Source organism: Thunnus maccoyii, chromosome 14 (assembly GCF_910596095.1).
Source record: "Thunnus maccoyii chromosome 14, fThuMac1.1, whole genome shotgun sequence".
Classification (NCBI taxonomy): Eukaryota; Metazoa; Chordata; class Actinopteri; order Scombriformes; family Scombridae; genus Thunnus; species Thunnus maccoyii.
The window spans coordinates 12,108,483-12,125,978 of NC_056546.1; the positions used below are offsets into that span (position 1 = coordinate 12,108,483).

General features: G+C 38.9%; 2 protein-coding genes across 5 annotated transcripts in view; one reads left to right on the forward strand and one right to left on the reverse strand.

Annotated features, from left to right (window-relative positions):
* Positions 1–17,455, reverse strand: part of rgs7a (regulator of G protein signaling 7a) — a 55,179-nt gene extending 37,724 nt beyond the window's left edge. For 2 of the 4 annotated variants that reach the window (XM_042432698.1, XM_042432696.1), the window contains exons 1-2: positions 13,201–13,456; positions 12,112–12,230 (exon numbers count right to left, since the gene is read on the reverse strand). In XM_042432698.1, the coding sequence (XP_042288632.1) occupies positions 12,112–12,189 (78 nt within the window). In that variant the 5' untranslated portion in view covers positions 12,190–12,230; positions 13,201–13,456. Of the gene's footprint in view, positions 1–12,111; positions 12,231–13,200; positions 13,457–14,054; positions 14,149–16,546; positions 16,645–17,332 lie in introns of those variants that run through there. The other 2 variants (XM_042432697.1, XM_042432699.1) reach the window with 2 other exon arrangements.
* LOC121911330 (protein bicaudal C homolog 1-like) overlaps positions 12,679–17,496 on the forward strand; it is a 74,405-nt gene continuing 69,587 nt past the window's right edge. Inside the window, exon 1 of the mRNA XM_042432695.1 lies at positions 12,679–12,791. The gene's annotated coding sequence lies outside the window, so the exon portion shown is untranslated. The remainder of the gene's footprint in view (positions 12,792–17,496) is intronic.

Here is a 17,496-nt window from a genome sequence, read left to right on the forward strand (position 1 = left end):
GGCACACTGTTTGACGCAAGTGACACTTGAACTACGGAGCAGTGAAGATGATGGACGATAGGCTTTGTTGAGCGTTTCACAATAACAGTCACTCTTGGAGTGATTCATACTGTCATCAGGTAGAATCTATTGAAATTGTGATGCGTCAGACAGATTGATGGAAGACTGTGGGACCTTCAAAAGAGATGCAATTAAACTTTTTTACTGCTCAGGTTGAAATTGAGGTGCAAGAAGCCAGAATTTGCAAAAGAATCACAAGATTGTCAACTTGTCATCTATGTGCAATTTTTAAGGCTGGGATCTAGCAATGAGGCCTCTGGAAGAAAAACTGCCTCAGTTCTATACATTTATACAGGACAGATTCATTACTAGCAAAACTTGTCAGAATCTGGAGATCCAAATCACATGCACCTATCCTTACCCTGACATATCCTCTCTCACTTGCTCCAATATCAGCTTTCCCATTTTCACACAGGGCTCTGCAGGGCTCTACATTACAGGCAAAGGAAGCTAATATCAACAAATCAAATCAGTCCAGAGGAATAGAGAAACCCTTACCACCATATCCTAATGCATTGTAAACGCGACCTTGTCTTTTTTTTCACTGTGCTCAAGCTTAGATAACATTTTTTTTTCTTTTGAACAGCACAGGCAGCACAAAAAGGAGGCATTTCTGCCAATACATACGTATATGTACATACATACATGCATGAGATCTGCAGTGAGGCTTTATTGGGAGATGAGAAACACTGTTAACAATGTCCAATCGCTGACGTACAGGCCAAGCAGAGATGAGATAGAGAATCTGACGTACAGTGTATTATGTCCTAGAGATCAGCAGTCTCAGTCTTGATTATTCAGATCCTTGTAAAAGTAGCAATAAAACAGTCTAAATGAAGCAGTATAAAGCTAAATGTAATTAACTTTTAACAGGGAATGTACTCAATATAGTTTTCAGATTGGCTCCTTTAAGAATGTTAATTTTCTATTTATATTATTACTGATCTATGCAACATTTTAATGCTATGCTAGTCAAGATGGAGCTAATTTTAACTACTTTGGGTACCTAATCTATGACAATGCAACTGATTATAGGTGATCTTTGAAGTCTGCAAAGTATTAACTACTGCTGTCAAATAACAATAACCAAATTATTTACTTGTGAAATGTAGAGAAGTAGAAGTAGCACAGAACATTGCATTAGAAATAAAATACTTGAAAAGGACAAAATTGTTCCTACAGTACTTGAGTAAATGCACTTACAGTAGTTACTGCAGTGGATCTAGAGCTTTTCACACTTTTATTTATGTAATTTTAAAAAGTGTTGATGAAACAAACTCAGCCAAAGCACTGCAGACTTTCATGAACTGAGCAGCCCTCTTAAATGTGAATGTTTGCTCACTCATACACATGCACCAGCACAGAAATACAGAAACACACATATACACACACAAACACAAACACACTCGTGTTGTGTCGCTGTGGTAGCTAAGGGTGTGCTGGACACATTGTTGAAGTGTTTGAGATAATAGCATTTGACAGACTGCTGGTGTGGTTGTCATGGGGATGCCAACAGAACAGCCACCAGCCACCACAGCAGAAACAAAACGGAGGGCAGGAGAAAGCACAACCACTGTAGACGGCGTTGTCCGCAGGAATGTCATTTCTCAATTAGTAAATAAGACACTTCAACCAGGAGTCACTGTCTGAGAATCAGGATGAATAAAATAATGGTTACCAAGATAAGATATTCTAATGGCAGTAGTGGAACATAGTTTTTGTTTTACTGGCTATCTTTTGCCTATAAAAAACGCATGTATTTCAGGCAGTGTGTAAAAATTAACTTTAGACAAGACAATGCTAATGTCAGCAAGCAAGCATGTCCATAATAACAATTCTGATATGATGATAACAAGGTATTATGTTTGTCATGTTCACCATCTTAGTTTGGCACATTAGCATGGTAATATTTGCTAATTAGCGCTAAACACAAAATGCAGCTGAGGCTGACAGGAAGGTCCTTAGTTTTGCTGCTATTTGGTCATAAATCAAAAAATGCCACCTGCTGGTGGTGCTAGAAGAAAAGTCAGGGGATCACCAAAGTGATAAAAATTCATCCTCTAGTGACCATGAATATCTGTTCAAATTTTCACAGCAATCTATCCAATAGTTGACATATTCTAGTCTGGACCGTCAGACCATCATTGCCATCAATGGGGCCACTCCACTATTGTAGCTATAAGCAGCTCTAGTCATAACCACATGTATTTCTATGAAAATTGCATATTAACACTATATGCATTTGCATTGCCAGGTATTTCAAAATAGCTCTAATTAATCATCTTGTTTACATTACTGCCTTGACAAGAAAGACAGACTTTGAATTTATTTAATGCAGACAATTTTCCTCCTCCCAGATCGTAATGTACCTCCTCATATTTTACAGCTGACATAATTCTTTCAAGTACATCTCCAAATATAAAAATATATGGAAATAATACAGGCAGCTTGGCATTTGCTTTCAGATTACATAACCAGCGAGCTAAGCTATTTAAACCCCACATTTTAGCCAAATATTGTTCCTCCCTGTATTTAAATATAGCATAAAACTTGATATTACAATAAAATTTATGAGTTTAATTTAAAGTTTGCCTGACTTGAACTACATCTTTGGGGGTAGTTTGCTGAAGCATTAGTGTTTGATATTAGAACACTTGCGCATAAGAAATTCACACCACAGCTGCATACATTTTCTTTATGGCACACCGAACTAGAAATCATTATTTTGTTTCATTTCAGCAGTGAAGGGCACAAGATGAAAAGAAAAACAGCAGTAAGTTGAATCAAGATGGCGCCCGGGGTTTATAGACTAGGCTGTGCTGTGGATGGCTGTGCTTGCTAAGCTGAACTAATGGTGTGAAGCTGTGAGCCTCAGTAGGCTGCAGGTGGAAGCTGCTCAGCACACTACAACCTGTAAGCCGAGAGTGTGTGTGTGTGTTTGTGTGTGTGTGTGTCTCTGCCGCAGTGATGAGTTGAGAAGTGCAGACAAAGGTGTGTCTCCGTCTGTTTGGCAAATGAAAATTTATGTCTCAAACATATGAAAATATACCCTTTGGAACAATTGCTGTTTGACTTTTATTATTTTGCTGGTATTGGATTTGCGTGATGGCTCTCAGTCATGGCAGGCTAATCACTGAGACATGATTGCTTCTGCGAGAACGACTCCTCATTGTTGAGAGAGACACCGAGCTGCAGGGGGACAATCAGGCCAGCACTCTCAGTTACAGTTCCAGTCAATTTGGATAGAAAATGCCACATCCAATGGTTGTTTGTTTAGAGAGAGTTCCCAATAAAGCTATGAGTCACGAGTGAATCATTTCACAGGAGGAGAGATGACTATGCTCCAGTAGGGTCTAAATACATTCCTCTATTTTTCTCTGTGTGAGGATAAAAGCTGAGTGGAGTGGCATGGACTCTGACTAGGGCTCTGATGACTTCAAAGAGAGGCGAGGGATGAGAGAGGAGGGGACAGAGAGACAGAGGTGGATGGATGCTTTACTGGTAAGGAGCCACACACTGAGGAGGTTTAGAGAGGAGTGGGCATGGGAGGGGTGTAGAAAGAGAGTGAAAGTGCACGTGTGTCAGAGTGTGAGAGAGACAAAGAGAGAAAGTTAGTGTTATATTGCGAGTATGTGAGAAACATCAAAGACCTGAAACTGAACAAAAGAGGGCATGAGAGTGGGAGGGGAGAGCGAGAGGAGAGAAGGAAATAAAAGAGATAGAAATGGAGAGGGCAAAGTGTGAACACCAGAGCGAGAGACAGACCGTGAGGGAAACTGGGTTGAAAAAGTCTTGGGACTGAGAGAAATGTTTTCACAAGTCTAGACAGAAAGAGAGAGAGAGAGAGAGACAAAGAGGGAGAGACAGAGAAAACTGATAGGATGTTTTGCAGAAAGACTACATTCTTGCTTCAAGCTGCCAAAATACACTGCAGGGAAGGGAGGTAATGCATGAAATACTCTGCAGAGAAGATAACAAGATTTCTTATTTATGTTTACTTTTGAAGGCTCTTGACGTGCAAATGCGATTCTAGCTTTGGCAATGATTTGAGGTTGCTATGAAATATACAATGGTGGAACGGTATTCCTCCAATTATTTCTGTTTTTCTTTGGCAGAATGCTTTAGTGGAGGTAATCATAGATTTGAGAAGCAATGACACTTTTCAAAAAAGTTAATTTTTGAAATTAGGAGAAATCATGTGGTTATAGTTCATGTTTCACTTAATGGATATGATTTCTACTTATCAAAAATGATTAATCACAAACCAAAATTATATCTACATTGCAAAAATGCACCAATACATGTTAAAATGCCATTTTTTACAGTGCATACATATCTAAAGTGCCTCACAGTTGATATCAGACTTATGCTACAGCAGATATGCTGTTGACTTGTCTTAAAGTACATGTCAAAGAGTCACTTACTCTGGGCTAAATGCAACTGGAGGTGGAGATATTTGGAGGGGATGCAAATGCAAAATGACAAGTAGACAGAATACCAAGTTTCTACAATAAACAGAAACACAGTGTCTAACACATCAGGACATAGAGACAAGCAGGCAAGTGGGAATTTATACAAAGTAGACGGAGTGTGGGAAGGAACGAGCTGTCACCAGAAACAGCTGGGGAGTGCATTAGAAGTAGAGACTGGACAGAGTTGAGATGCAGATGGTGTGTGCAGGGATGGAGGGTCAGGAGAGGAGGGACGGAGATATAAACAAGGAGAGAACAAGGACAGATAGATGTTTTGGGCAGATGCACAGACACACCCAGTTTATAATGAATACAGAAAAATACAGCAAAGACTTGAAATAAAACTATCTCGCTTTCTGTTTCCTTCTGCATGTTACCCCTCTAATTTTCTCTTTTTCTTTTCATTCCTAACTGAGCCTCTCTGTCCTCATTAAGATCATCACACTAGAGGCAGAGGCAGAGGATTCATTCACAACTCTGGCCAGGGTTCTTTTATAATCTTTCGCTAAGTGTTGACTTGGAATTAAATGACCAGACAGAGGCGAGGCCTGAGTCAGCCTCTATCTTAATGCCCAGGCTTCCTTAGACCCTTATATAACCCCAACAGACAGGACTAAAGGCTCCAGCTGTGGCATACATATACAGAGGGGAGAGCTTAGAGCAAGACGGGCCTAAGTATCTTTTCTGTCTTCACGGCGCAGCCCAAACTGTCACCCCGTGAATTCCAGTATTAAATCTTTTATGTCACCTCAGTGATTAGCACTGCAGTACAAGAAAAAACACATCAAGATTCTAAGTTGATGTAACAAAGTAGTTTTTCCTTTCCAAAAAATGTGATTTTATCCTCAATGATTCCAATCATATGCAACTAAAACGCAAAAACAATTTATCTTCTCTCATAACATTTAATGGTGATGCAGAAAATAGTGTGCCAGTCTGATTTGGATGGCCATACAAAGTGTATTCCTTTGATACTGAGGACTCAGGTTTGGAGCTTGGCTAGTAGTAAATGTTTAATAAAGTAAATGAATTTTGTCATGTTTAACCGTGACCATGGGTAAACATGACAGTAACCTTAGTGATGGTGCCTACAATTAACCATGAGTGTTAGATGAGACGATCAATACCACTCTCATGTTGGTAGTAAATAGGAAGATGGAGCCTGGAAACTGTTAGTTTAGCTTAACATTTAGGCTAGAAACTGGGAAAACAGCTAGTCTCAGCTGGCTCTGTCTGAAAGGAATCGAAATCCACAAAATCAAAATTAGTTTCCTGTCTTTCTTCTCCATCTTCATCTCCTTGCTCCAACTTCATATTCAACAGATAGATATGAGTGTAATTGATCTTCTCACCTAAGTCTCATAGAGATGCAAAAAGCATGTTTCCCCAAATGTCAAACTATTCCTTTAAATGCCACAGTTTATTATAGAAAAAAAACTTTGACAGTGAATGTTTTACAATAAGCAAGTTTTTTTTTTCCTTGGCAGTGCTGCACTGCTGAGTATAACAATGCCATTTTTGATACTACCAAAGGAAGGCACCGAAGTTGGAGATTTTTCAAATTCATCACTTTTTTTTTTTTGTCTGATACGAAAACAATTCTTGGCAGAAAAGGTTGCAGTGTCACTTTGATGACTCTGGCCCCCTGCCCAAAACTGTTTATAGCTCCAACCAAAACGAGCTATAGGATTTAAATGCATATTGTGGGAACAGGTTTAATAGTCACTAATTGTAACTACTTGCCAAGCTACCAAAGACAGAGTACTTATGAGTATTCAGAAGTGCCGTGAGAAAGAGTAACATTTAATTTGACTCTGATAGTGCCACCTACGGTACTGTACATATGTCTATCTTCTCTGTGTGTCTTGCCTTCAGTTTATTCTCGTCACATTATATTGTCTCTTTGAAGACCAAAAATAGAGCTGAGGAGAAAGAACTAGCCTCATAAAGAGTGCTGCACGCATTCTCAAATTGTTTTTTTATCCAAAAAAAGCCCCCAGTCACTTATGATATTTGTGGGATGTATCAGTTATACATTGCATTGTGATAAGATGCAGCATGGTGGGTTATCTTAGCCCCCAGTAAAATGATGAGATACCAGAACTACACTACTATTGACTGAAGCATGTGTCACTGATCCCAGCCCCTCTAATTGGCGTTTAGATATTGACGTCAGCAAATACAGGCAAAATGGATTAGTTTAAAACACACAAAGCCATAAATGCCAATTTTCCATCCAACAGTGACTGCCAAACACCCACACTTATTCTTTACAGTGTGTGCAAAAAAGAACATGCATGTTTTCATACACAGGAACAGAAATCGCCTGGCTGGCAAGCTGACATACAAAGAGCCCTACTTCACACACAAAGATTTCTCTCTGATCTGGCAATTATAAATCATCCCACCTCACCCCCTCAGTCCCTCTTTCTCTCTGTCTTACTGATCTTCTGATTGCAGATTGAGGGAAACAGGCAGTACAAGAACCCTTCAATCTGTCTCTTAACTGAGAAAAGCTGAAAATGTATTCAGTTCCCCCCACTTTATGGCTCATGAACAATGGAGGATGGCTAGGGAAATTGTATTGATAACAGGGCTGAATGATATAGGGTTTAAAAGATGCAGATTAGGCCTAGACTGAAAAATGCTTTCCAATGAGAAGATCTTCTTGCTGACTTTGGAGTAGTCAAAACCAACCTCATTGTATTTATAATGGCTGCAGTTCTGCATCATCAAACAACACTGTATTACCGTTGTGTTGCAGTGATGCACAGGAGATGGAAAGTCTTGTTCCTGCAAAATGATCTCTTGTACACAACCACTTAATCAATTGACAAATCAATAGCATGCACTAATACCTTTGCCCTCTTTGTTATTTCTGTTTGTTCATTACTTCATTACTGAGTCACATAAGGAGAAATGGTTCAAATCTCACGGTGCAACATCAGCACCCTTTTCAAAAGTGTGAGGAACAGAGTTCCCTGAAACTGAAAATGAAAGAGAGAAAAATGAAAACTCATATTTCCATCTGGGAACTAAACAGTAGACAAAGTTATATGACATGACATGTCACGTAGTATTTGGTCATATGACCTGAAATAAGTTGCATAACTATGTTGAATAATGATTTCAAGCACATATTCATCAGGGATTTGCTCTTTTTTGTGCAGGAACTAACAGAAAACCCATACGTGTATTTCATGTTAGTTTTACAAATAGCTACCTCAACATGACATTAAAGTGACAATAATTATACTTTATGTGAGATTGTATAGGATATTATCTGACATTGTTTAGTCATACTGCATCATGGTGAAAAGTGCAAGAACAATAAGAACCACAGACTCATACATTTGTTTTGTATCATTGTCATCTGCAGCAAAGACCAAGTTTCACCAGGGACCAATTACATCAGAGATGTACTGTATTGACATCTATGTAAGCACCAGAATGTAAAACAGTACTCTCTTGCATCAGCTGAACATAACAATAACAGTGTGGTACAATGTTGCATGTGCTCAGTGGGGGAAAAACAGGGCAGAAAAAACAATAAACATGCAGTATAGGATTAATGGCTCTACACAGAGACAGAAGCCAAACTGGCTGCTGGAAGAACAATTACTGGATGCCCGTCAGCAGCTCAGATGTAAGTAAGAGTGGGCTGGTGCCTCAGCTGTCAGATACTACACCACAGAGGAAGATCAGACTCCAGCAGTTACAGTGTACTATAAAAAAATTGTAATCTTACCAATGGAGTCTTTAAAATCAAGAAATTATTTTAAAAAGTCTGCGTTGTTGGGAAGCAAATCAACTTATTTGAAACAAATTCTCAAATCAAGAGACAATAAAAGTTCTCCTTTTTTCTCCTTTTTAGAAGTAAAGCTGCAAGTGGAAGATGTTGCTTTAGATTGTTTAATAATTCCATGACAAGTCTGAATATATATCTCCATACATCTCCAAAATAACTGGTGGACATGCACATTTTTGTTGAACAACTGTATTTGAAAGCCATGTCATTTTCATGCACAAATGTGGTTGGATAAGCAAAAGAAAAAAATTCAATCAAGAAATATCTCAACATTTTCTCCCGTGCAACGTAAAACTTATGCTGGAGAACAGCCAAGGTGTTGTGCCATTTTTAAGGAAAAATGTGTTAAAGAATAGTTGAATCAAAATAGGTGAGGTTTTAAACAGATTTGGGAGACTGTTCATTGTGCTCATTTTAAGATTTTTGTTCTGACTTAATAAAATTGTAAGACTGGTGAATACAGTAGATTTTCACTTTGTGAGGATGGAGAGAATGTAGACAAAATATCCATTTTTTAATATATCTACGCTGTCTGTTAAATCTGTTCATTTTAATATCTATAATCGTCTGTTTTCTTTCCTCTCTCTTTCCCTTAACATAATCACAAGCAGTACACACCGACACACACACACAATCACGAACACACACACACAAAGCGCTGGCTGGTGAGAGAAGATGTTCCCTCCTCATCCTGAGTGGCTATGAACTTCGCCAGAGCTGTTTTAGGCTTGCATAAAAAATTCAACACTCTCTCTTAGCAACATTCGCCCTACATACGGCACACACACATGCTCATACATGCATCACAGCATTATTCATGCCACACACATGTGAGCAAGCATGAAAAAAAACACACACACACATACATTCTGCTGCATTTGATGATATAAGCCTGACACAGTTAGTATGTGAGCAACAAGACATCACAAAAGCTTTTATATGCTAAGTAATTATCTAGATTTTTAGACATGCAGTGCTTATCCATTAAACGTTTTATTGGTATTTCTTGATGAACTGGAGGAGTTCTGACGTCGTATTACTTGTTAGTATCTTGCTTGGATTCATATACTGAGTGATGAAATTTTCAGGGTCACCAGCAAATGTTGTCAATAAATCAATTTATCACGAAACTGGCTGTGTGTTACTTGTGCATGTGTGACTGCACATGTAGCTGTTTAAATGCTGCGCGTGTACTTGTGCACTTACATTTTTTTATATGCGAATGTACTGTTTGACTTTTGATACATCTATTTATGCACTCAAGCAAGGTGCTTGTGTGCATAAGTCCTTGAGGAAAACAGACATCTCTGCGCGCATCTCCACGGCAAGCAGGTCAACACCTCAGCTCACCCATCCATTTTCATTAGAGGTTAATGACAGGAGTGGAGGGGTGGACGGACCAGAGAGAAAGCAAGATTGAGAGAGTGAAAGGATATACTGTAGTTATGCTCCCAGTGGAAAGACTATCAAACCACTATCCACTGTCCTCAACCATAGAACTCCCTCTGCGCATATTACATAATCCTTCCACTACTATACACTGCTAGCACATTGTCAACTATTGAGTGGATGAGGACGGCATTTTATATAGTGTTTTCACAGTGTATTTATGATATCGATGTACAAACGGACTGAGCAGCAATACAGCTATAAAAGCATCTTTTCCACTTTAGAATTCAGCTCGTCTTAGTGGTCAGTGTGGGTTGCAACACCTCTGCCAAGTCATCTCCATCTGAAAAGAATATGAGGCACCTGTTCATCCTGGTGGTATCCACATGTCTACAGACAATGCTTTTCCCATTGCAGTTTGAGTTAAACCCACTCCAGAAACACAATTTCATCCTCCCTGCCTTCACCACGTTCTTTCATTCCACAGTGTATCTAGGTCAGTCAGTGTACGGAGCCAAGCTGTGGCCATGTGTGGTCACAAAAGTGTGAGAAGTGAAAAAACTGCATGATGTATGACAGCTTTATGGCTAAGATATTAATCTGACCAAATACTTGAGGATAAGCAGCTCCTAACTGCCTCCTAATTTTGAAGAAAACAACATTTAAGTCTGTTTGCTGATGATACAAGCTGCAAAATTGCTTGTTCGCATACGTGGTTTTAAAGATCCTTTGTGGCATGATCGAAAAAAGCAGCACTCCCATATCACTAGCAGGAGAAAGGAAGAGACGTCACATGTAATTGAATATCTGGAAAGACCACAAGTCAATATTTTACAGGATACAACTGGTTTTCATGCCTCAGCATATTTTGATGCAACTTCATATTGAAATAAAATTCAATAAGAGCCATGATTTCCTCTACTGTCTTCACAAATAAAACTTATAAGGAATGACAAAACCAGTAACATTCATTATCCTCAATATTTGGACTACTTTATGAGCAATCTAGTTTAGGAGCCTGTTGTCTTGCTTGGGGAAGATCCTGAAAATTATGACCTAGGAAATAGCAAGCACTCCTTTGTGCTACAAGCATAGCGACACTTCCAGCAAATCTTGTCCCACACTGGCAATAATATTGCCTAACACACTGTGAGTGCTATAAAAGGCCGTCAATCTATGATATCATGCTAAGCATATCCTCTTCCTGGTGTGCAGAAGCTGGCGCAGATGGAATGGGAGCATTCGCTGAAGGGTGAAGAGAATGAAATGGAGAAATTCACTCAATGCCTGAGTCATCCACAAGTAAGATGAGAAAATGATCACTTCATTCGTGTATCTGAAAGTGAAGTAAAACATTACATCGGACATCAGGCGGTGTTACATTCACATAAAACGCTCTGCTGTGATACTTTAGATCCCAATCACACTTAATTACGGAATAATGATACCTGGGGTTAATGATTTAGGCATCAATTTTATGTGCAAGAAATGTAACAAATACAGGATGGTTTATACTAAAACAGATCAGATAAATTCCCCAACTTTTAGATAACAATATCAGTGCTACCAGGGAACAAAAGCCTCTCCTGATGGTAGCAAAAGCAATTTTCAAAATGGCTTATTTGTAGGATAATCTTTAATGTAGCTGTTCAGGGAGAATAAAAGACTACAACCAAATCAGTGCACACGAGGAGCAGTGTACATACCCTCATATATCTATATTTCACACTACAGGTGTTAAAGTTTCGGTATGCAGCTATAATTGGACCTCAAGCCTCAAAGTAAACCAATGTGATCTTCCCTGCAGATTATTATTTCATTAATCCGTGTCATGTTTGGAGCAGGACTGGATTAAGGTGTCTCAGCAGTGGACCATTTCACTCCCTTCCCTTTCTCTAATTCTCTAATGGAGTAACAGATTTAACAGTAAAGAAATACACCACTAGCAGTGTAATGAACCGTGGTTAAAAAACCTGTGGCTTCCTCATTTCCATTAATGTCAGTTGGTTAAAACTCCATTCTCCGACATGTTAGCAATAAAAGCTGAAGGTTTAACTGCAGAATGTGTGCATGAATGTCAGGGTGTCTCACTATGTGTCAGTGTGTGCTTGTACATGTGTGTAAGCATGCTCTGAATCCACAGTGCATGTCATGTGTGTTGTGTGAGAAAAATTGCATGTTCTCTCCATGCCCTCATCAAACTGATGTAGTATTACGACTCTAAATCATCCATGGCACAAGAACACTGTCTTGCCATTAGTATTAGCAATTTCCATTGCACCGCTCATCGTCAAGTAAATTGATGCAAGAGACACACTTGCTCACAGTCACAAACACACACACACACATGCGTGCGGAGACTAAAAATAGCAGCTACCTTACCTTTCTGTACACTATCATGTTGGGGGACTCATCCGCTACCCCGTTGGTCCCCTGCCCACCGCTGTTGGTCTGTGCCATGATCCAGTAAGTAAATCTGCCACAGGAAATGTCAGGTGCTCCTGTTGTGGACAGAATGGATATTTTGGTTCATCAGATGAACAATGGAGCCTGAACGTGATTTGCCCTTACCTTGCCAAGAAGAGAACAATTTACATAACTTGTTGCCCGGATCACGTTTCAACATATTTGACATTTCCAAATAGAACAGATGTGCAGAGCTCCTATTAGACTACACGTGTTCACATTTCACAAGGTCTTGACAAGGACATTTCTTTTAAGAAAGGCTGTTGATTTTGCACAAGGTATGGTAACAGGCACGATGTGAATTCTGAGTGAAGGAGGCAAAAGTTCAACCTGAAAAGCAATGACAAGTAGCCTATCATGCAGGAGTACTATCATTCTTTTCTAAGATGATTCATTGTGCCCAAAAATCAACATCTGAAACAGTGATAACCTTTTACTGTTTGTTGACTTTAAAGGATTCAGCAGCAATCTTCACGTCCTCCATGGCACCAAACTATAGATGCATCCTAAGATTGCATTGGCAAGATAAGGTGAGGTGAAGACCCGGACCCTGACAACGGTAGATGCAGCAAAACAACACACCGTCCCTGGAGGAGGTAGGCTACTCTACAATGCAGCTTAGATACACCCATTCAGTTACAGCAGCCATAGTCAAAACGTGCAAAACTGTGCAAATGTAACGGATATCGTATGCACGTTACAGCTTCACGATTCTTCCCTCTCCTTACGACACCCACACGACATCCTTGGGAGGGTTTAGTCTGCAATCCTAAATAGCCTATAGCATGCAAACAGCGAAGTCATGTAACCTGCTCTTAACATGAGGCCGTTAGCTCTACTATACTGTGTTTTTCTTACCACAATCCCCTGTCCGTTTCAGCACCTTGGACAGCTACCGCAAAACCGCCCGCGCCCGTTATCGGTCCCTCTCCTTAATCAAGAATAGCGCGTAAATACACAGACAACACAGCGACATCGGTCACCAGAGGAAAAGGGGGGGCTTACCTGAAAAAACGCGCAGCCCGCTAAAGGACTCCTGAATCTGTGCAGAGGTGGAAGCCTATCCCTTCGCGTTCAGTGTGTCAACTGGCAGACATAGGAATGCGAGGTTTATTCATTGGCAACGTGAAGAGACAGACATTCGGTGGACACTTGGTGTGGTACAGCTCTCTGTCTCTGTGTCTATCTCTCTCCTCTTCTCCAAACGATGCTCAGAAGCACGGGCGCGCCACCTCGGAGCGCCGTGAACGCGCATCGATCCATGACCAATCGCGTGTAAGGAATAAATTACAACCCGTTTAGGAGACATACAGCTATTTCCCCCCCTAGCTCATATTGTGCAGTGCTGTGCTGGTTCTGAGAGCTAGGTTCAAGATAGAGTAGACTCGCAGTGTATTAATATTTTAACAATTTCAATCTTAATCAAAGGTCAATAGGCTGTCAGTTTTTCATTTTCCATTTTTCTGAGGCTGGATAGGAAACTGTCTTGAATATGTTCCCTATATCAGACAGTGCTGTCAACGTAGCTGGCCGTGAATCTGATAAATTCTTCCTTAAACAGAGGTGGAAAGTAGGCTACTATAGAACAATTCTGAGGTACTTGTACTTTACTTGAGCATTTCAATCTTATGCTACTTTATACTTCTACTTCAGTCCATTTCAGGGGGAAAAAACCTACAAAATGTGATGCATTGCAGTAAATGCCTTCATGCAGTGAATTAAACCATCCATCAGTAGGCCTATATAAAATCAGAAGAATTAGGTCCACCACAACTAGAACAATAAAGTGCTTCTTACATATTAATGCATCAGTATTAATAATGCAGTGGTATATAATACTTTGAATGCAGAACTCTTACCTGTAATGGAGTTTTTTTTACATGGTTGTCTCTTTTACTGAAGGGTCTGAATATGTCTTCTATCACTGCCCTTAAAATAGAATGAACGCCAATATAAAATTTGATAGATTACTTACACTCAAGGGCAAACCACTCCCAGGTGAGCCAAAACTCTTCTGATGGTGTATCAGTGGACACAATCCTGGTGCTCCAGTCACAGTCAGTGAGTTGCCAACTTTCGCAGGCAGAGCAGTCACACCAAGTTGGAACTGATAACTATATGTGCATCTGGTTTAAAACTGCATGTCACACATAGTCAGTGTATGAGATCACTGTCATTAGAGCAGTCTTTTTTCTCTGAGTGATGTAGTTTACACGTGCTGTAATTCATTGAGGCTTTGTGTTTTGCCATCATGTTTTTTTTGTTTTTACTTAAGCAACAGGATTTCAGTTTTAACTAAAAATAATTAGAACATGACAATGAACATAAATACTGATGCACAGTTATTGTACCTAATCAACTATTTTTAATTAACTGTCTTCCTCCAAATAATGAAATGCATGTAGATGAAAAATGAAGGAGGGGAACGCAATTTTCTTTGCAATACTTCAGCAGAATTTGAATCCCAAAGAAGCCAGATTAGCATTAATTTCATTAAAATTAATAGTTGTGGGAGCTGAAATTTAGTTTTTCACCTTAAGATAAAGTATTTCACTGAAAGTCAGCCCTATTTTAAAGCAATGTCTTTGAAACTGAGTCAGACACTGATTGCAAATGTATACTGAGAAAATGTTAAGAATTAGCTATGAGTTGTTGTGATTCAATGCACCCAGTGCTGAAGATATAATAACAATATATAGTTAATAAACATAAAATCTCTTAATTTGCTGCAATCTGTGGTTTCAAGGAATGCAGCAGTCCAGGCAAGAAAGATGACAGATGTGTCCCTTCTCACAATGTACTGTACTCTATGTGTCTGTATGCTTATCTCCTGTCCAAAGGGATTTCCCCTTTGCTCTCTCAGGAGTTAAGCTCTGTGCAAGGTGGACCTGAACATTCAGTCCAATCAGTTTCCTTGTGAGCATCTGTTTTTGAATGTGGGGTGTGCATGTTTGTAAGTCTGATTGTAGATGTTATTTTTATGTGTGTATGATGAAAATTAAATATAATAATAATAATAATAATAATAAAAAGAATTTCAATTATATATACCTATCATGGATTTGCTGCTATAACAACTTTGAAAAGATAATAGTTTACTAAGCCAAACAGCAATAGATGTTCCAGCCTTTGAAGATACTGAATCAGCTGATGTGTGTACATTTTGAGCCTTTTTAACCTTATCTCCAACCCCCACACACCTTCCTTCAAGACTGAGCCACTTATCTACTACTTACCAATATTTACTATTACTATATATCCTGTCTATACTGCTTATATCTAACCCATTCATATTTATTCATATTCATATTTATACTGCTTATAAGAGACCTATAGTGTATTCATATCTATTCATTATTTATACCACACTTATACCACTGTCTATACTGGTCATATCTCCTATAGTGTATTCATATTTATACTACTGTCAATAGTGTTTATATCTGATTTACAGTGTGTACATCATATTCTTATCATCCCTCGAGCTGTTTACTCTGCATTTCCTAGCGTTTACATTTCATACTGTTCACTGTCACTAGTGTTCACACTGTATATATCTTAGCATATTCATACCTACCTCCACTGTTCATTCTATTTATATATTATACATACTGTATGTTCAATACACTGCACTGCACTTTACTGCTTCTTTTGCACTTCTGGTTAGATGCTAAACTGCATTTCGTTGCCTCAGTAGTTGCACTCTGTGCAATGACAATAAAGTTGAATCTAATCTATTCTAATCTAATCTAAACCTTTTCTAATGTTTTAATAATAATCTGTTTGTGTGTATAGCTTTTTAAAAACTGGTTGTGCTGCAATGGCTCACTCCTATCAGGAAGCCTGGATGCTTCCATATACACCAATCTCAAAGCTGGGAACTTATTTATAAAGTTACTTTTATTTAGTTCAAGTACTTCTTAAATGTACATTGTGTTTTTGAATTTCTCTATTCTGGTTTTACTGGCTCGAGACTACACTTGTAGAGGCACCAAATGATTTTAGTCTGAATAATAATTCAGGAAAAATATCAGGCTGCACTGCTGGAATCTAATGCAGCCTTTGATACATACTTTATAAACAGGAAAACTTGGTATGGCTGTCTGCTTAAGTCCTCAGTTGGTTTAGGTCTCAGCCTACAACATGCAGAGTCCTCAGTTCCTCAGTTTGATTCTTGGACCTTTATAATTCAACCCTGTACACACTCTTTCTAGGCCAAATCCTGCAAATTACTCTAAACTCATTATATGGATGCAACTGGATGCCATGAAATTTCCTTTGGATAAATAAAGACTAGACCGAGATAAATGTATTTGGCAATGTGTACAAAAGACTCAAAGTTATTGCTCACTTTGATTCCAGGTCTTTGAAGACTAGTCCAAGTTAGAAATGTTGGTCTTATAATGTGGACTCAGAGCTTAGCTTTAGCAGCCACATCAACAGCCACATCTGCAAATACAGTAGCAAGAATTACAACTCTTATGTCCATAGAAGATTAAAAGAAACTCATTCATGCCTTCATTTCATCAAGATGGCCTTGTGCAACAGTCCCTTGTCTGGTTTTCCCCACAGACCCCTGCAGACCCATTCAGAGTCCTGTTCTGAGAGCTCTAACAAGAAGCAGGACACCTGAGCACTTACTCTCATTCTTACATATTTACACTGGCTTCCAGGTAGTTAAAGAGCAGATTATAAAGTGCTGGTGTTGTTTATGAATGACGCAATGACTCAGGGCCAAAATACATTTCTATGCTTGAAAAATATAAACCTAATAGGCCCCTTAGATGTTCAGGAACAGTGCCTCGAGTCAAAACCAAATACCATGTTGGATGGCTACTATCCTGCACACAGAATGAACCAGCTTCCTGATGACTTTAGCCAATTTCATATCTAAATTAAAGACTTCCTTGTTCTGATGTGCCTTTGATTAATTATATTCTCTATATTAAGGGTATTTATTACTGCTCTGTACTATTAATGTACTATAACTTTTATTTCTTCTTTTAACTCAATATTCTTTGTGTATTTTTGTTCAATTAATTTAATTGTATTTCAGTAGCACCCATCCAGTTCTATTTGTAAATGCTGTTTCTGCCTCTGAAGAAGAAGAAGTGCAATACAAATAAACTTGCCTCACCTTGTTTTTATGTACCAATATTTTATGCTCATGGTGATGTCATCCCCTGTATACAAAAGGACAGCCATTATTCACCAGCGAGAACCTTTTCCTCTAAGTAGTGCTTGGTCAAGTAATTCAATATTTTACTACATAGCTTTAATCACCAGAGTCCCAAGATATCA